The following is a 19,365-nucleotide window of genomic DNA, read 5'->3' as shown; positions in this document are numbered from 1 at the left end:
AAGCGAAAGCAATCACTGAGAAGCCATTTTTATTTTCCGGGTGAAATTTCCATGGCCAGGTCTGTGTTATGATCCCTTTAAAGAAAAACAGGAGACACATTACTGTCATGTTAAAACACTTTATTTTGGCATCTGCTGTCCAGGCCTCACTCTGATCATTACTATGCACCTAAAGTCCATGTTACAGTGGGCCGTAACATGGAGTTTACTGTTACAGTTCATGCACAATAGAAGGGGTCACTACACCTCACTGGGTGTCATTAATAACCCCAATCTTGACACTGATGCCTCCCAAACACAGCAGGTCGCAGACGCCGCCCCCAACAGACAGGAAGTACATGTGGCGGCTGCAGTGGACCTGGGGGGAGACTCTGTGCTCTCTGAGTCTCTGCCTGAGATTTCGGCGGTTTCGTCACCTTCCTGGGTCCTCGAACACCCAGAGTCTGCAAGTAACACTGGCCAGCTTCACTCTGCATAAGTTACACCCTAAGTTACACTCTGTCACATTCCTGACCAGCTACTGCCATTAATACAGGCAGACAAACGCAATCAGATGCTAATCCTGCTCCCCCCCTTTCCCAGGATGACGTCACTCCGTTCTCAACGTCAGAGCGAAGCTTTAAGCAACAGCGCCCCCTGTCATACCGAAGTGAATTATGAGGCTGCAATATGAGACAGCAGCTATCTGCTAGATGTCCGGCCATGCATGTGGTGATTAATCACACCCCCAGTCCTCCCCATTTCCAATCTTTCAGACACTATTCAAAACCAATGAAAAAGAAACACTTGAGGAAAAACTGAACAATAAACAGACTATGAAATAATCAGGACTAAAATGAATGTATATTTTTTTCCCCTTTGAGCCACCCCTGGTGATGTCACCAAGACAACGCCTGGTCAGAGTGTTGGGGCACTCTGGCGTCTTCCTCATCAGTCAAAGTGAGACACCTGCAGGAGGGTGCAGGTACTGCAGCGTGTTTATGATGAATAAAACTCCCATTTCTCCCCATTTACGTGTGCTCCGTATAACACTCTTTACAAACCTCTTCTCACTTCTCCAGGTATATTAAAAGTAAAACACTCTTTAATCTGAAGCCATAGTAAACCAGGAGGATTCCAGTTGTTTTTATAAGCAAAAATAAGAGACAAACTATGAGGTCTGTCTCTCTCTCTTGGCTGCAGTAACACAGCAGCCACCAGGGGGAGCTTTGGGTCTTTAGGAGGGCAGCGAGGGGGCGTGCTCATCCACAGGAGTGGTCGTGTCGTCACTGCGCTGTTCCAGACTGTCCTCAGCGCTCAGCGTGCTCCCGGAGGTGGACGGTGTGCCGGGGGAGAGTTTCTGCTGGTCGAACGTGGAGGGCGTGGCTGCGCTCACGAACTGGGTGCAGTCTGCAGTTGCGGATGCTAAGGTTCTGCCCCAGGGGGCAGGATTATGGCTCATCCCCTCCCCCAGTCCAAGGCACAGGCCCTCCACTGGGCCCAGGGGATGGGTCTTCTCCATCAGGCGCCACTGCATAATGCTGGTGTCTTTGCCCCCAGTGGACAGCAGGTGGCTGTCGTTACACAGGAAGCTAACGTTGGTCACATGACTGCTGTGGGCACTGTACTTATGGCTTGGGGCCTGCGAGCAAAGAATGTGGCAGAAAAAAACCTGTCATCAGCAAGGACTCTGCATATGGTCGCCATCACTGGGCAGCAGAGGCTGCCAGTACTTCCTGTTACGGGCCAGCTCACCTTGGGCCTGGAGCAGGGGTACCGGAAGAGGTGCACTTTGCCGAAGTCGTCCGCCAGGGCGATGAGCCTCCGACCGTGAGAGCGGACCAGGGCATTGATGTCTGTGCCGTCCGAGCCCTCGGGCCACACCCCTGGGCAAAGCGGGAATCAGGGGCATCATCACAGGGGGAGAGTACAAAGCTCCCCGCTGTCGCCTGACATGCTGGCGTTCATGGTGAGATGCCAGTGTCCAGCAGGTGGCAGCAAAGCGACGTGTACGCGAGGACGGCGCACTGAGGACGGCGCACTGAGGACGGCGCACTGAGCACACATACCAAACACCTGGAATCCCAGCACGCACGTGTACGTGGCCCAGTCCACATCCTTACACTCTGAGCGGTTCCTGATCAGCCTGCAACTGTTTGGGATGTCCCCTGGAGACGGAGGAAGGAGAAACAGGCGGAAAGATTAGCTCAGGGCAGCTGGATCATGCAAGAAAGACTAGCAGAATGAAGCCAGGTATTCAAGGCATCAAGACCTATATGCTGAACACTTGAAACTAGACTTAAGGGCTGAGTCATACAATACATTTTGGAGAACCTCACAGATGAGACAGCACAGACTGCTGCCCCCTACTGGAAGGCTACTCACAGTACAGGATTTCATAGTCTCCAGAGTTAGACATGATGAAGCTGTTATCCAGGGACCAGTCAAGGTGAGTGATGTAGCTGGAGTGGCCCTGTAGGAGAGAGAGACGACAGAAGGAAAGTTACCCTTCTGGGTTCAGCTACTTCTCACATCTCTAGGACAAACTCTAACCTAGTCAGACTCTTAGCACGATTCCTAGGAGCGATTCTGAGATGCTTTATAAATATGGGCACAGAAGCATGAATCTGTGCACTTTCTCATAGCTGAAGACTCTCAGACTCCCACACTCTCACTCTCAGATCTCAGCCCCTCCACACACTTACAGAGGTGTGCTGCGTGTGAAACAGCCCCCCCCCACACCAGCCTCTAACACTGTGCCATGTTGTCAAGCTTCATTTTCCGGAACAGTCTTTACACAGACAGGCAATCCAGGTACCGTGCTCTTTGTATCTACTCAAACTCATGGCAACCTGAAGATCAACAGGATTAATGTCGCTGTCAACAGGTCTGTTATTTTTTACTCAGACTAGATTAAACACTGCGCTCCACGGAAGTGTAACGTATGTGCTATATTTTTACCACAGTAAAGGCTGTTCAAACAGCAGGAGGGAAACAGTCAGGAGGGAACAAAACATAAATAGCAGCAGTAAATATCTTGTTATATAACCAGACGCGTAACGTGGAAAGCAAACGAGAAGCTTTTCTGGGGCCCTAAGCAAAATGTGATTAATTTAGTTGTCATTTATCACCTTCCCTTTCATTCCCATTTAGATGGGGGGCCCTGGTGGTCACTGGGCCTTAAGCAGTTGTCCCTCAACACCGCCGGTGACATTTAAACTTCTGTACATGTATAAGAGAGCAGATGAGAGCTCTGACAGCCAGAGGGAACCTGCAGGTGGCACTATATGTCTCAGTAACGCAGATGCTGAATGTGACTCACAGTGCATTTGCCGTATCTGCTGTACCTCCTCCCATTCTCCGACACGGTGTACAGGTAAATAAAGGTGTCATGTGACCCCACTGCCAGCAGCGTGCCATCTGAAGCAAAAGAGCAGGGCATTATGGGAACTCTGCAAGCCGGCCGACCAGGGGACAGGACAGGATTCCGTGGACGGGTTTCGTCGGAGCCGCCTACCTGTGGAGTACCGAATGACAGACAGCTGCTCGCTCCCGTCAGTGTGGATGGCGACCAGGTCCCTCGTCTCTGCGTCCAGGACGTACCACCTGCCACGGGAACAGGGACCGTTGGGGTTAAAGATCAGGAATCACAAGAAAAGCCTGCAAAGTGAACCCCCCCTTAGTACTGAGACGTACTTTCCCAAATGACTTCCAATGGCCACAACAGCGCCCCCGGGGTGGAAATCTGCACAGTGTCCTGGTTCCTGGGTGGGGGACAGGGAGAGAGAAGGGTGTGAGAGAGTGAGACGAGCGGAGAGAGAGTGAGATGAGCGGAGAGGGGAAGGAGAGAGAGAAGGATGAGCATAGAGGGGGAGGATATCAACAGAGAGAGAGATGAGTGGAGAGGGGAAGGAGAGAGAAAAGGTGAGCATAGAGGGGGAGGATAGCAACAGAGAGAGAGGGATGAGTGGAGAGGGGAAGGAGAGAGAAAGAATAGGAGGGCCTGGCATTTGATTAAAGTACCACAACGTTAAGGCGTGTACAGAGCAGTAAACAAATTCAGGAGAGATTCCTGCACACAAACTGAAAGAATAAAAACCTCATGTTCCACAATAATGACTGAAGAAAGGATATATTGACAATCAAGGTGAGTAATCAGCTGAACATGGTAGGAGCCTGAAGGATTCATTTGTCCCATAAACACATGAACAGGACACTTATAGCACACTGCTGGGCTCCCAGCATGCACTGCAGTTGAGGATATGGGGGAGTGGCTTACTTCCAGGACTCTGCTCCATTCTGGACAGTGGTCCTCTGCGTTCCACAAGAACACTTGTCTGTCCTGAGCGCAGGTGAGGAAGAGCTGCTTGAAAGGATGGGAGACCAGGCCCCACAGCTCATCTATGTGACCCTGAGGAGAGGAAGAGGAAGATGAAGGAGGCCCATGACTCTGTTATCTCACAAGCACGGCACTGGTACGAAACACGGAACAGCAACTGGAAATGGCACTCTGACCCCCCCTTCACAAAGACACCCAATGGGAGTAGTGCCGCAAGGGATTCTGGGAACTGAAGTCCGGGGCTTGCCCCTGCTCCTCACCTGCACCTCCACTTGGAAGCCATCATTGAATGTGCCCCTCAGAATGAAGCAGCGGGACGTGCCGACCAAAAACTGCTCCCCCTTCCCCTCAGCCAGGGCGCGGGCGGCTCCGTATTGCTCAGGCACCTCCAGGGCCGCCACACCGACACAATATGTCAGCACACATAGTCAATATTTTATTGTTTTCATACAGAAAGTCAGAGCTGGACGGGCTGCCCACCTCGATGTCCCTCTCGGGGCTGAGGTCATGGTCCCACAGGATGACCCTGCGGTCCTTGGCCCCCGCCGTGATCACGGTGCCGTTCCTCAGCTGGCACATGGTGAAAACACTGCCCTCGTGTGCCTTTAGCTGCCGGCTGATCTGGAAGGTGTTTGCTGGATGGAGAAAGGGGACATGGGGGGGTGACCAGGGTCGGGTAAGCAGGGGTGCTGCTGGGGCCGGCCTGCAAGCCCTGGGGGTAAATTCCAATTTAACAGCCTGGACTTTGGGGCCCACAGTGAAATGGGGGAGTCTGACTGCTATTCGGCAGGAGACGCTGACGCTATTCCCTCCTGCACCGCCACTGCCTCTCCTGTAGGTGGTGCTCCTACATGCTCCTAATGAAAACCTTTCCTCCCAGCTTGGTGCTGCAGGCTTACAGGCTTTGCAAACACTGAATTCTCACCTTCCTCCTCCTCACCATGAATCCTCCTCCTCTCCCTCCCACTTCCTCGCCTGTTACATAATTGCTTCATTCAGTGGCCACCATCTCCCACATCATGCATCACCCCATCCCCCCCCCCCACCCCCGCTGTTATGGCCTCTCTCTTTCTTTCTTCCCCCTCTGTCTCCGTCTCTCCCCCCCCGGCTCTTTAGACTAAACCTACATCTCTTCCAAAATGCAAACTCATCTCGGGGATTCTGTCCCCGGTTATGAAACCCTGCATCATCCGGATGAGTGTGCAATGCGGGGAAGAACACAGCCCACCGTAAGACACATCGGGGGGGGGGGGGGGGTACCTTTCGGAGCAGGGTCCACTGCGACATTACGACTCCACACCAGCAGAACACCCCCCGAGTCGCCCGTCAAGACGTCGCCGCTGGGGAGGAAAGCCAGACACTGCACGAACTTGGGCTTCTCGTATTTCTGAGGATGGACAACAGAGGCGGCATTAATAAGGCTGGGAGATTACAGCCAGTTTATCCGTGTCTGTGGCAGGCTGCTGCCTCGGTGTGCATCTGTGCTGATTTCCTGGGGGTGTCTGTGCCCCGGTGGTGAAACAACGCTCATCCTCACCCCGAAGATGCCTTGTTTGCGTGTCAGCGAGGAGCCGCTCCACGTCCAGAAGAAGACGTGCGATTTGCCACAGGTGACGATGATGCTGGTGTCTGTGGGGTGGAACTCCACCGCCAGCACGATCTCGTTCGTGGTCTGTGCGACGGGAAATGGGGGCGGTCAGCCAGCGTGGTGAATAGTCACACGGCAGAATAGTCACATTGCCGTTAAGGCCCTTAACCCTCCAGAACAATGCTCCAGGGGGCGCCAGAGTGCATGCATCATTCTCACTTGAATTTGTGTGTGTGTCAAAGAAGAAGAAGATATGTGAAAACTAAAGAACTCCTACGTACTTCAGCAAATGAACAACAATGAGAACATCAGGACTATCGTACATGCAGGGAAAAAGTAACAAAGCAAAAACACGGCAGGAGGACAGAGAGCAGGACCACGAGATCCTTCACCTTAATCTCAGCTATCCTGGACTTCTTCTGCCAGTCCCAGACCGTCAGCATGTGCTCGTTGGAATCATCGATCACGCTGAGATGGACACCTGAATCCTGCGAGGGTGGGTGGGAAATTAAAGAAAAGAGCTGATTCAACACCGACAGCATCGGAACGACACCCAAATCACATGACCAATATGCGTAATGACCTCATTGATCTTGGCCAATCATGTCTCAGTTGACCTCCAGTAACCCAGCAGCTGTTCCTATCCTAGGAGTTCTCTGCCACTAAGGTGATGGATGTGACCATCAGCTCACTACAGCACACATGGCTCAGCGCCGGAGGACCTGAAAGTCCCCCTGCGAACCCAGCACATGGAGAACCTGGTTCTGTCACAGTTATGAGTGTGGGGGAGCCCTATCACCTGGCTGGGGGGGGACTTACAGCTTTGGAGAAGGCCAGGGAGCCCACGCCCCTCTCGAAGGTGCCCACCCCAAAGACCTGCAGGGTGGACAGAGTAACCGAGTCCCATACACGGACATGAGGCTGCAGAGACTGGGGGGGGGGGGGGTCAAAGGGCAGAGGTCAGCAAAGGTCAAGCTGCAAACACACTGGCATTAAAGAAATCAGCCACAGAATCGTAATGCGAGAGAGAAAATAAATACAAGCACGAGAATCATTAATTTTATTGATTATTATTGATTATTATTATGATTGCTATAGTGTGACATAATCATTTCACTGTTAAATCTAAAATGAATGGGTACACTTCATGGGTCTTTTTGATTGTTTTGTGTGTAGGAATTACACTGTTTTACATTCAAGCTATATAATGTATTTCATTAGCCCAGACGGGGGCGCTCTCACCCGTCCGTCCTTGTCCACCCCAGCAGTCTGCCCCGTGGCAATGCGGATCTTATCAGGATGAACAGCCAGGCTGTGAGACACAGACAAATACAGCATTATTATGATTTTGCCCCCCCCCCCCCCCCCAGTGGCAGGGGGACGGCACTGTTCCCAGGACAGGCCCATGGTTACAGGGACGGACCATCTGACGCTGTCGGTATGTCCCAAGTAGTGCCGCTGAGTTCGCTCCTCGTAGTTGAAGAGCACGACCACTGAGGCGATGAAGTAGACGACCTCGCCGGTGGGCAGCAGCTGCACGTTGGAGCGAGCATCACGGCCTCGGTAACCGTAACTGCAGGCAGAGCGAGTCAAGGAACTGGAGACACTTGGGTGTGGGGGCACGGGATGGAGGGACAGGGGCCGGGACAGGGACAGGGGCTGGGATAGGGACAGGAGCCGAGACAGGGACAGGGACAGGGGCTGGGATAGGGACAGGGGCTGGGACAGGAGCCAGGGACAGGAGCCGAGACAGGGACAGGGGCTGGGATAGGGACAGGGGCTGGGATAGGGACAGGAACAGGGGCCGGGACAGGGGCTGGGATAGGGACAGGGACAGGGACAGAGACAGGAGCCGGGACAGGGACAGGGGCTGTGATAGGGACAGGAGCCAGAGACAGGAGCCGGGACAGGGACAGGACCCAGGACAAGGGCTGGGGCAGGAGCCAGGGCAGGGACTGGGACAGGGGCAGGGACAAGGACAGGGGCTAGGACAGGGACAGGAGCCGGGACAGGGACTGGGGCAAGATGCCGTCACGGACAGGAGGTGAGGATACACCCACTCCAGCTTGAGGGTCTCAGATGGGAGCTCGACCCGGACATCCTCGTAGTTGCCAACGTCAGATGGGACATACATGGTGATAGGACGGCCCCGCAGGAACATCTTGATGTAGTCGCCCTCTGTTGTGGGGGGGTGGGGGGTAAAAGGGGCACAGAGCCCAGAAAAAATGTCATGGGAAGATGCGCATAGCCTGTACTGAGCAAGAATTACCCAGAGAGACTGACAGAGCCAAAGGCCAAATGGGTGAAGGTGCCAGAAGATCCAGGGGAAGCAGAACCGCTGAGCCGGGCAGAGCCGCCGCTAACGGCTGCCACCTACTCCATGAAGAACGTGTCACTTCAAGCCATTACCATTGTTCTCCATGCCAATAAAGACATTCTTTCAATTAAACTTGAGGGACAGTAGGAATGGAAAGATGGTAAAGTAAAACAGAAAGAAAAGATGAGAGGAAGGTGAGCTGGGGAGGCGGAGAGGGGGAAACGGAGCCTCCGCTTTGGATCCTGGTGACCCCACCTAGCGTGTTTCTCCATAATCAACACAGATCATCACCTATTTGCTGCCACTCCAATGGAGCAAACAGGAAGTTCTTATGCTAAGAAGTAAAACTGCAAAGTTAAATAAAGTAAATCCCATCAGCAGTGAGCTTAATGTCCATCTTACCCTGGCTGATCACAAGGTCACGGGGTCTGGAATGAAGCAAAGAGGAAGGTCATTCAGGCCAGCCATGACAATCCCAGCAATCCCTGCCTATCCCACAATTCCCTTCCCCTCTGATACACACCCAGGCTTCACCCATGTCTGCCCACATTCACACCCTTCTACTCTTAAAATCAAACCCCCTCACTCATTATAATTCACTTCCAACCTTCCATCCGAACAAAGCCCTCCCCACACATACACTCCGAGTGCAGCCTGTCTCTCCACCTCTGGATCTCCACCTCTGCATCTCCACCTCTGCATCTCCACCTCTGCATCTCCACCCACCTCTCCACGTTCTTTGAGCCCTTGGCCAGCAGCTTGGAGGTGGAGGCAGCCTTCACCAGCTTGCCCTTGTTCTCCTCCCTCTCCCACGTGCTGCTCTTGGAGCGCTCCATCCTGGAGCCCCTCTTGGTGCTACGCTCCGCGTGTGGCCCACACACACACACACACACACACACACACACACACACACGCACACACACACACACACACACACGCACGCACGCACACACACACACACGCCAGAGGAAACAGAGAGGCCTGGTCACATTCGGGGGAGGGGCACAGGGGCACTCACCACAGGTGAAATGCGACTAGCCCCCAGAAAGCCCCCCTCCCCTGTCACTCATCAATTGAAAACACATCATTAGCTAATGATGCAGTTGGCTGCTCTGCATAAATGATCACCTTTGTAATGCCCCCCACCTTAAAGAATCCCAGAGCCCCTCCCCGTGCTCTTCCAACCTTAACAGAAGCTGACAACTTCTATGCTCATCTGGCTTTTGTTATTGTTGTTGTATGTTTTTACCTGATTTATTCTTATGTACAAATAGATTTAACAACAGAAATACCAATAAACCCATAAGGGATTAATGTGCTATAGCTACACTGTGAAGTCTTGTCAGAAACGTGTCCGGGCTGTGGCCGCGATGTTTGGTTTCACATACACATGTAGCATCAACGGGAACATGACTCGTCTCAGTCTACAAGCGTAAAGGAGGAGTATATGTAAAGGCTGAGTATTTGCTCCTAAGGGCTGTATCCATGCAAGGTTAGGTGACAGAGGCCAAATGAAAAATCAAGTAAGCAGCAGATAGCAGATTAATATAGAGGGGAAGAGGGGTTAGGCAGCTGGGGGGGGGTTATGAGGGTCTTAGGGCTTATGACCAAAGGGTTACTGCAGCCAATCCCAGGGCGGAGGCGTAGCTGGTGTAGCTCTGCAGGGATACTGGTGAAGGGTGAAGAGTGGGGTCAAATCTGGTGGGTGGAATCGATATAGAGAATGAAAGGCAAGTTGGGGTCAGGAAGGTCAACGGAATTTACTCCAGGAACCTGTCAGCTGGTTTGGACTTCCTGTTTCCCTGGAAGTGCCTTTTGGACTGGGGCAGGGTGGGGGAAGGGGGGTGCCTGGGAGTGTCCTGTGCCTCAGGAGGGGGCGGGGCTTCGCTTCCAGGTGATGGCTCCGCCTTTTCTTTGGTACCCTGCATTGAATGCTTGACATTTCTCACTGGCTCACTGTAAAACAATGAGGAATTGGCGTGGGAGGTTTGAGGGATGCCAAAGGTACGACCAAACCCTTGTAGGGAGGGGCTGTGCCCCCCAGCCACTGTGGCTGTGCCCAAATCCAGGGGCTGTATCCTTCTAAGGCTGCATTCAAAGACTATGTCACACAGAGGTGCGCCAAGGCAGTCCCATTTCGAAGGCTCCTTCAAATGCGGTCTAGAAATGCGTCCTTCTTTTGCAGAGTCATGAAGGATGGATCCTTCACAGCCCAACGTATTTCGAGACTCACTGCGCAGAGATAAAGTGGGCGTGTCATCAAGGGTTTGCGCAGGAACAGCAGCTGACGCAAACAGGAAAGTGACCATAGGTCAGACTGTCCCAACTGACTTTGTTCTCCGTTCGACCCCTCAAAGAATGCAGCCTACAAATTCTACAATCTTTGTAGACCATGTCCTTTGAAGGATGCAGCCCCTGAATTTGTACACAGCCTGTGTGTGGGTGTGTGGCCTCCCTCCTGCCATTTGTCTGTATGTTGGTCCGGTCATGAGGAAAAACTGCACCTCTTGGCTGCAGAGGAGAAAGTCTCCTTCCTGGCAACAGACACAGAGGATCCGTCTCTGTGGCCTGGCTTGCGGCTGACGGCGACCCCATTAGCAATGCAGGACATGGAGAAGGCCTCGCGCATCAAGCTGACACCTGCAGGGGGCGACAGAGATGCAGTCACCGCTGAGGTGAGGAGCAGAGCTGCACGGCCCCGTAATCTTGGCACGGATGGGAAGGAGCAAACGCACGGCTTCTGTTAGACGCTGGCACTCACGGCCGACAAGCAGCTGTCTTCTGGAGCGGCTCTTATGCAGCCCCACTTAGGAAAAGTAATTAATGGCTGGAATGAGAGCGGGAGAGAGGAAGCGGGACAGAGAAAGAGAAAGTGCAGGAATGTCTGGGAGAGGCCAAGAGTAATGAGGATGTAATAACGCAACAGAGAAAGTTGTGTAACGCGCTCTCTAAATGCAGCCATCATCACGCAGCCCTGTCACGTTAATTGGACAAAAGAGCGGGGATTAAAGAAGCCAGGCCCAGTCTGTAAGATGATTTATGGCAGAGGAGGCTGTCGCATGAAAAGGGGCAAGCAAGTCACCCCACTGCTGCTTTTACAGACAAATGCGACCAGTTCCTGCAGGCCAATGGAAAAGTCACATAGGAACAAACCAACCAATGAGCGGAAGCCTGACTTCAGAAGAAGACTGCCCACTTATGTCCACAGTGCCCACAATGATTGGATGGAGCTCATGCTGATAGGCTGGTCAGTGAGGGTGAGGGACTGGGCGGAGCTCATGCTGATAGGCTGGTCAGTGAGGGTGAGGGACTGGGCGGAGCTCATGCTGATAGGCTGGTCAGTGAGGGTGAGGGACTGGGCAGAGCTCATGCTGATAGGCTGGTCAGTGAGGGTGAGGGACTGGGCGGAGCTCATGCTGATAGGCTGGTCAGTGAGGGTGAGGGACTGGGCGGAGCTCATGCTGATAGGCTGGTCAGTGAGGGTGAGGGACTGGGCGGAGCTCATGCTGATAGGCTGGTCAGTGAGGGTGAGGGACTGGGCGGAGCTCATGCTGATAGGCTGGTCAGTGAGGGTGAGGGACTGGGCAGAGCCTACCCTTGCCGGGGGGTCTCCTGGAGGGGACCGGCTCCTCGGGGAGGGGTAGGCGCCGGAGCACGTCAGCCAGTGCCGCCTTCACCACCATCAGCTCGTCCTCCTGCTGCTGGAGCCGCAACTCCAGCGCAGACAGGCGGTCGTGCACATCCGACATGCTGGCTGCTGAGATGCTGTCATCTGAGGAGAGACACACGCTGCTCATGACCAGTATCACCACTGATATTATTACTGATCCGGCGCAGAGGCTCAGCCCGGGGTTTGCATCCCGCCTCGGCTCTGCGTGTGCAGTCTGTATGTTCTCCCTGTGTTGTGTGGGCTTCCTCCCACAGTCCAAAGACATGCAGTTAGACATGCAGTTAGGCTAAAGCCCCACCTTCACGCTGAAGACAAACCCCAAGGTACATTTACGCTACACAGTGCTGTACACACCGGCCCACCCCACACAGAGCCCCCATCACCTTGTAACACCTGTGCTCAGAGAAGCACAAACACTGCCAGTGGGCTCAAAGTGTAACAGCCAGCTACTCTATTTAGGACAGAGAGGACAGGGAGAGAGAGCAAAAGAGTGACAGAGGGGAAAGCAGAGGACAATAAGAAACTGCAGGGCTATTACTACAGGACTGTTAAGTAACACTGCATTGTTAGGTAATGTTATACAATGTAACACTGCACTATTATATAATGTTTCATAATGTAACACTGCACCATTAGATAAGGTTACATGATGAAACACTGCATTGTTAGATTATGTTACAACACATAACACTGCACCATTAGATCATGTTACACAAGAGAATATGTTGAGTTTCAACTTTGTCAGCAACCAAATCAGCCCCAAAGCCCCTGCTCCCCTGAACACATAAGGTACTCCAACATTATTGCTAGTGGCACGACCCAACTGTCCATATCCAGCATTTTATGTTGCATAATGTAACACACTGCACCATTACATGTTACATGTCACACTGCATTGTTACATTATGTTATGTAATGTAACACTGCATCGTTAAATAATGTTACATGCTGTAACACTGAATCGTTACATAATGTTAAATAATGAAACACTGCAGTGACACTGCCAAGCAATGCAAGGTAATTTTAGTTCCATTTTTATTAATTAGTTTATATTTTAATACATTTTTCTGTTTTCTTTCCTTTTAATTTTGTTTCAATTTAATTTGATTTTTTGATCATTTTCATTGCAGTGTGTATTTTTACTGAGCTTCATAATTTGGCTGGCAGAATAAAGCGCAGCCCATGTACACAAGCTGCTTGTCATCCCCAGTGGCCGAGTTGAAAAATATTTCAAGGGGGATGGGGGGTCAAATGTTTGTGATGTATGTATTATCTCAAGCAGTTTCTATATATGTTACTATATCTGTTAATTCTGTAAACCTTTGTGAACTACTGAAGGAACAAGTCAGGAATAACACAAGTTATATACTGATCTCATGTTCGTTCATCATTAATGAATCGTGATGCATCTTTTTTCTCAAGTAGCGACTATATTTGTTCATGATTTGTGCTCCCTCAAGTGAAGTGCTACCATTATCTTTTATTTTTGTTTCAGTATTTATTAACAATAATATCCTTGCTATAATGTAACACTTACAGTAATCATCCAAAAAAAAGTTAAAGTGGTACAGTAACTTAGAAAAAGCTTATTTGCACCAGGATTCCAGAAATACCAGCTCACACCTTCTCTGCCATGGACTTCTGGTTAAAAATACAGCTGGATCTGTATGTGGCAGCATAAGGTCCAGGGGCTTGTGAAACGCGCTTGAGGATGTTCTCATATCAGGTCCACAGAGGAACCAGCCGGAAGTCACTCCATTGAAACTCCCAGGAAGAAAACGTCCCCAGCAGCCAGGGGGATGCTGGGAAATGAGCCAAAGAGCAACTCAAACCATCCGTGCTGGAAAATGTATAACAAGCACAGACAAAAACAAACACCCTGTCTCTCTCACTCACACTCAGACACACAAATACTGGATTTCATCTCTGTGAAAATTGGATGTGAGCACCATTCTAACTGCGGAGTTACACTGGAGCTGTATCTTTCATAAGACATCAATTTACAGTGCACCTCTGTAACACCCCGTCTGCAGACCCCTTTACAGCACCCCTCTGTAGCACTCCTCTGTAACACCCCCCTGTAGCACTCCTCTGTAACACCCCCCTGTAGCACTCCTCTGTAACACCCCCCTGTAGCACTCCTCTGTAACACCCCCCTGTAGCACTCCTCTGTAACACCCCCCTGTAGCGCCATGCCGATAGCACCTCCCTGCCATCTCATCCTCCTCAGAAGCTGCAGGTGATGCTCCCCATCCTCCAACCTCATTTTCAGCTCACACTAAGGCCACGGATCTCACATCATAATCCCCATCTACAGGCAAGAAAAAACTTGTAGCTCATTACCAGCTGAGCCCTTAAATCCTCGAATAACACACACAAATCTGTGTGTGCATGTGAGTGTGCATACTGGTGCGCATGCATCTCCTGGGATACTTTATGTCGCTACACCAAACCCGATCACAGGACCATCGACCGGAGACACGTCCCATCTGAAGAGCTTGTAGCTCCAGCATGGAGGCCATGGTACCATCTGCTCTGGAATCAGAGGAGCTCAGCAGAAAGCAGGCGGACTGCAAGGCCTGGGTCAGTCTGCCTCTAGGTGCAGAGTCCGTACAGAGTCAGGGGTCTACACTGTCAGAACAGTCTCTAAGCTCAGAGTCCGTACAGAGTCAGGGGTCTACACTGTCAGAATAGTCTCTAGGCTCAGAGTCCGTACAGAGTCAGGGGTCAACACTGTCAGAACAGTCTCTAGGCTCAGAGTCCGTACAGAGTCAGGGGTCTACACTGTCAGAACAGTCTCTAGGCTCAGAGTCTGTACAGAGTCAGGTGTCTACACTGTCAGAACAGTCTCTAGGCTCAGAGTCCGTACGGAGTCAGGGGTCTACACTGTCAGAATAGTCTCTAGGCTCAGAGTCCGTACAGAGTCAGGGGTCTACATTGTCAGAATAGTCTCTAGGCTCAGAGTCCGTACAGAGTCAGGGGTCTACACTGTCAGAATAGTCTCTAGATTCAGAGTTCATGAAGAGTGACAGATTCAAATTTCACTGCCTAAATTTTAAAAAGAGAAGGTATTTTGAGGGAGGTGTCTGCAGTGTCAAGGGTGGAGTTAAGGAACCATCGCGATAAGGAAAGAGGAAGTCCTCGTGGTGTGGAAATCCTCCACTGGAAAATCAATAAGAGATGGGCGGGGGCCCCAAGGGAGGCTGGGAAAGCTGCCGGTGGGTCTCAGGGAGGCATTTACACCAGAATGTGGGGCATCAGTGTGCTGAATTCAGCACAAACTCACACGGCGCTGACAACTGGAGATCCTAACTGCACGACCTGCCGAGAGGCCGTGTGCACACCACAGATGGCAGGAGGACTGGCCCGACGCCACAGGAACTGGAGGGAATGTGGCTGTATCCTAGACACCATGATGGCTGACCTAGGTAGCATAGATACATATATACAGTGACCACTTACGGACCTCTATTGTTCCCCTAACCGCACCACAGCTTTTAACTGCTTTGAGTAATTATTTGGATCGAAGCAAGTATAGAAAATGAATTAATTGATGGATGGATGGATGGATGGATGGACAATTCAAATCACTGTGCATTTCAGACAAGCCTATCTAACCAGTTCCTGCAGCTGATGAGCCGACGGTGTCTGGAAGCTCCCTGGACGGGACCCTTCTGATCCACAAGAGGAAACAGATACACAAGCCCTACATGCTGATACAGAGTCCGCACACAGTCATGGGTGAAGGAACTGCACTGGCCACTGAGCCTGAAGGACTTAGTACCCAGTGCTGCAGGATACCCTCCCACTGTAGGGGGGGGGGGGGGGGGGGGCATCTGTACAGCATGAAAAGCCCACAACGAAAGCTGCTGGGTTGCCCAGACACACAATTGCCCCTGCCTCCCAAGCACCGGGACACAGTGAAAGGCTCTCCCCCCCCCTCAGCCCCCCACTATGATCAGGCCGTTCTCCTGATCAGTACCAACGCCTGAACTGGCTGGTGAGAGTTTCAACGCTGTCACCTGCTTGGACCTGACATAACAGAGAGCCTGTTTTGACTTCTTTTTCTTTAATTAAATAGATGCGTGCAAAAACTCGGATCGCATGCCAGCAAACAGATCCATGCGACATGGAACAAATGGGGAGAGATGGGCAGGCGAACCGGGCAACAAACAAAACAAACATAACGTCACGGGAGCCATCAATTCTTCCAGATGCTCTCACTCCCCTTCACACTCAGACGGAGTGCCGCTTTACCCGCAGGGGGAGTAACAGCTGTTTATTCAGAGGAGAAAACAAGGCAGGCCAGCGGGATCACCTGAAGTTCACAGAAAGGCAGCTCCAACACATAAACCTACATCTGTCCACTGGGAAACACATTTTTCTCCCTGTCCATCCAATCGCCATGGCAACAGCCCTACTCTGTACTGTATGGCTGATTTGTCACCATGGAAACGTTTCTCTAGTTCTAGATCCATGTGGTCGCCAAGAAAGAAGAATCTATCCGTCAGACTGCATGTTTAGCAGAGGAACCCCCGCTAAAATCACAAGGCCGTCATTCCCAATCCCTCTGTCTTCCCAGCAAGACAAAGTCCGTATTCCGGCATTAGAACACTGGAAAAACACACAACCATTTTGTGTTTAATGGCTGCTGCAGCAGGACACCAGGTAGCCTGACATTTCCCTGAAAACTGACCTCCTAAACCACGAATCTTAATCCTGGCCCTGCACTGCAGAATTACGGAATGAGGTCATCACAGAGCGCAGATGGTCTCTAACTCGGTACGAGGTCATCACTGTGCACCCCTGCATTCTGACACATTGCAGACGCAGATCTGTTTTTAGGTGTCCATTAAATGGTAAATTGTGATTCAGGGTTGACTAAAGTAACCCAAATGTACCATTTACAATCTGCACAGGGAATCCCTGACATTTCACTTTTCTTAAGCACCACAGTGATAGATTTTGGGAACGCAAACGCCATCTCTGTTCCTGTATTTTCACAGCGACAGAAAGGTTGATGACATCGGGAGATAACAACCACAGAGAATGACAGGCAGGTGTGCACAGGAGGAAATCTCATTATCCCCCTTAAATTAGTGTAACGAGAGCTCATCGCAGCTACAGGCAACATGACTGAGTAGAGAGGCATACTGGCTAAAACTCAATTACACCATCTTTCGGCAATTTCACAGAGGGGCCATATACCCACCAACTGTAGCCTACGAAAGCGATAGCGTGTGGGAGGAGGGTGCACGGTTCTTAATTGTGCCCTGTGCAAACAGTGTCACGAAGACGTTATGAAATAATAATAATAAAGAAACACAGGTGGGTTGGTGTGCATGCACCAGGACCCTGACGGGGTCGGAGACGGAGCCCCGGTAGCGTCCCAGGACCCCCGCGTCACCGGCTCTGACCGCAGGAGACCAGTGCGCTTACACGCATTTATTCCCGAAAAACACACTGCAGCTTTAAACTGTGTCATGTCTGTCAAACATGGGGCAGAATTACCAAAAAACCTTACGCTCGTTGACGATCAACACAGGCCACATCTTTGCAAATGTCTGTTATTCGGTACCACGAGCACGCTCGCTATCCTACGGTCCAAATCCCCCTGCGTGCGCGCTGTAGATCCTCCTCATCGTAAAACCGTGAAGACAATGGACCCCAAACATTTGCACTTTTAATACACCGTTTTAATAAGGAAACTGCAGGAATCGGTCGCACAGGGTGCCGAGCGGCTCTCACCCAAGCTGCCCTCCATCCCGTACGGGTTTTGTTCTCTTTGCTCCTCGCTCGTCTCCTTCCTGCGCTCGGGAAGATGCGACGATGCGATGCTGCATCCAGGCGACACTTTCAGCAGAGCCTGACAGCCAGCACCTCATTAAAAAGCGGCAGGTCTGCCTCCTTCCGGCCCCCGCTACGACGCTCCGGCGCTGTCAACGGCACCCTTCGCTCCTCCGCTCGCTCCGGGATAGTGCTGGCCGAGAAACACCGAGCGCGTCTGCGGCCCCGCCTGCTCCGGCAGTGGGAGCACCTCGCCCCCGCCCTCACTGCTGACCTCCTGTAAACGCTTGTATTTCTCCCAGGGGGGCGACTTTTGCTGTGGTGCCGGTGTCACATAGCGACCAGCAGCTGAAACATCCACAGCCTTCCTGCCGATGTCTGTGATGATGCTGATGATGATGATGATGATGATAATGATGATGATGATGAGCCCGAGTTTTCGGTCGCTGATGGGAGAAAAAGAGAGAGCAGGCGCTACGAGGCACGATACCAACAAGCAGAAAATTTGAATTAAACATCATATCCCAATTTAGCTGGCATAATTAGGTAGAGACGTTAACGTGCGGTATAAGAACAGCGTCTAAAACCATAAAAACATAACGGAGTTATGAATGATCGGTGTGATGTGAATTTTGCTGAAAAAATATTTTCTTACATGTGATCTGTGTCGGAAATATATGGGCCTTCTTCACAACTTATTGTATTTTAAATCTTTACAATTACATTTTTACATGAAATAAGACAAATTGACTGTAGGTACCGCAGACTTTCCGTCAAGCTGCGCTGGGTGGCGCTGTTGCGACACCTGTCACGTGCGTCACAGAACACAAGTACACAAGAACGGCGGAACATCCAAGCAAATGCACGCCGTTTTCATTCTGATTATTTGGGTATAACTGTTGTTGTGTGCTCAGCTGAATACTGTTAACATTTTACAAAAAAATATATATTTTTTAACGATTAGTGACTGTTTTCTCAGACCGGATCATCATGAGCTCATAGACGTATTTGTTCGATAAATTCAATTATTATTTATTATGAGTTAGTATTTGTAATTTATATTATTAAGCTTTAGGCTTCTATCAGTGCGCTGAATTGTACACAGACAGCTGAAAAACCCACAAACACAAACATTACAGATAACAGTTAACATGTTTAGAGATCACATTTCTTGGATAACTATTGCATGATATTTTACTGCAACTGAGGGTAACGACCGTGCTTGCTTAAGATTAAGTACCTTGCTATGGAAGGGCCTTTGAAAGGCGATTCAGAAAACACACTCAGAGACCTTCTGGGGTAAACGCGGTTATACACATCTACGCCATTGTCCCATTGGGAGGCAGTTTCTTTGAATGGTCTAGCATATCAAGTGAAAAAAAAAAACATTTTAAAACAGAAGATGGCCTGGTACACGGGGGACACGCCTGATCTATCTGTTTAAAAGCCAGCTCCTCATGGGTCACTTCACTGGTTTCTTAAATAATGTTATTAATACTCCAGCGTGTTTCATCTGACCCAGAAACCGGCATTTCTGCCCAAAGAATGCATTCCCTGTATCTGTCCACAAGATCCATGATCCTGACCTTTCCTCCATTTGAGATATGAATTAGATATTTCTATCGGGTTCTGGAAACATTTTACAACTGGACCCTTATCAGAATCAGAATTCACTATGTTGGTCA

At 50.8% G+C, this 19,365-nt stretch overlaps 1 protein-coding gene across 4 annotated transcripts; it reads right to left on the bottom strand.

The window, feature by feature from the left end:
* Positions 1 to 99: 99 nt before the first annotated feature.
* Positions 100 to 18,121, bottom strand: LOC111848520 (echinoderm microtubule-associated protein-like 4). Of its 4 annotated transcripts, XM_072703659.1 has the most exons (23): positions 17,642 to 18,121; positions 11,819 to 11,995; positions 10,728 to 10,863; positions 9,988 to 10,179; positions 8,950 to 9,078; positions 8,626 to 8,651; positions 7,961 to 8,084; positions 7,330 to 7,479; positions 7,149 to 7,218; positions 6,726 to 6,836; positions 6,299 to 6,394; positions 5,856 to 5,990; positions 5,579 to 5,705; positions 4,799 to 4,953; positions 4,579 to 4,704; positions 4,259 to 4,390; positions 3,676 to 3,743; positions 3,497 to 3,585; positions 3,302 to 3,399; positions 2,365 to 2,452; positions 2,049 to 2,147; positions 1,735 to 1,865; positions 100 to 1,621 (listed from the first exon to the last, which is right to left on the bottom strand). In XM_072703659.1, the coding sequence occupies exons 1-23, from the start codon at positions 17,655 to 17,657 to the stop codon at positions 1,217 to 1,219; spliced, it is 2,880 nt and encodes a 959-aa protein (XP_072559760.1). In that variant the 5' UTR covers positions 17,658 to 18,121; the 3' UTR covers positions 100 to 1,216. The 4 variants fall into 4 exon arrangements, with proteins under 4 accessions (XP_072559760.1, XP_072559761.1, XP_072559758.1 ...); XM_072703660.1 differs by lacking the exon at positions 9,988 to 10,179 and having other exon boundaries at positions 17,642 to 18,119; XM_072703657.1 differs by lacking the exons at positions 10,728 to 10,863; positions 11,819 to 11,995; positions 17,642 to 18,121 and having other exon boundaries at positions 9,988 to 10,693.
* Positions 18,122 to 19,365: the final 1,244 nt, after the last annotated feature.

This window comes from Paramormyrops kingsleyae, chromosome 20 (genome assembly GCF_048594095.1).
Source record: "Paramormyrops kingsleyae isolate MSU_618 chromosome 20, PKINGS_0.4, whole genome shotgun sequence".
Taxonomy (NCBI): domain Eukaryota; kingdom Metazoa; phylum Chordata; class Actinopteri; order Osteoglossiformes; family Mormyridae; genus Paramormyrops; species Paramormyrops kingsleyae.
This window is presented reverse-complemented; position numbering and strand designations above follow the sequence as displayed.

What these genes read in the sequence shown, in the direction of transcription:
- LOC111848520 (XM_072703657.1), bottom strand. Translation starts at nt 10,532, where the DNA reads ATGGTCACTTTCCTGTTTGCGTCAGCTGCTGTTCCTGCGCAAACCCTT. An exon ending in TGTCATTCGGTACTCCACAG is followed by an intron (nt 3,400 to 3,496) that starts GTAGGCGGCTCC and finishes CTTTTGCTTCAG; the next exon opens with ATGGCACGCTGCTGGCAGTG. An exon ending in AGACTATGAAATCCTGTACT is followed by an intron (nt 2,148 to 2,364) that starts GTGAGTAGCCTT and finishes CTCCGTCTCCAG; the next exon opens with GGGACATCCCAAACAGTTGC.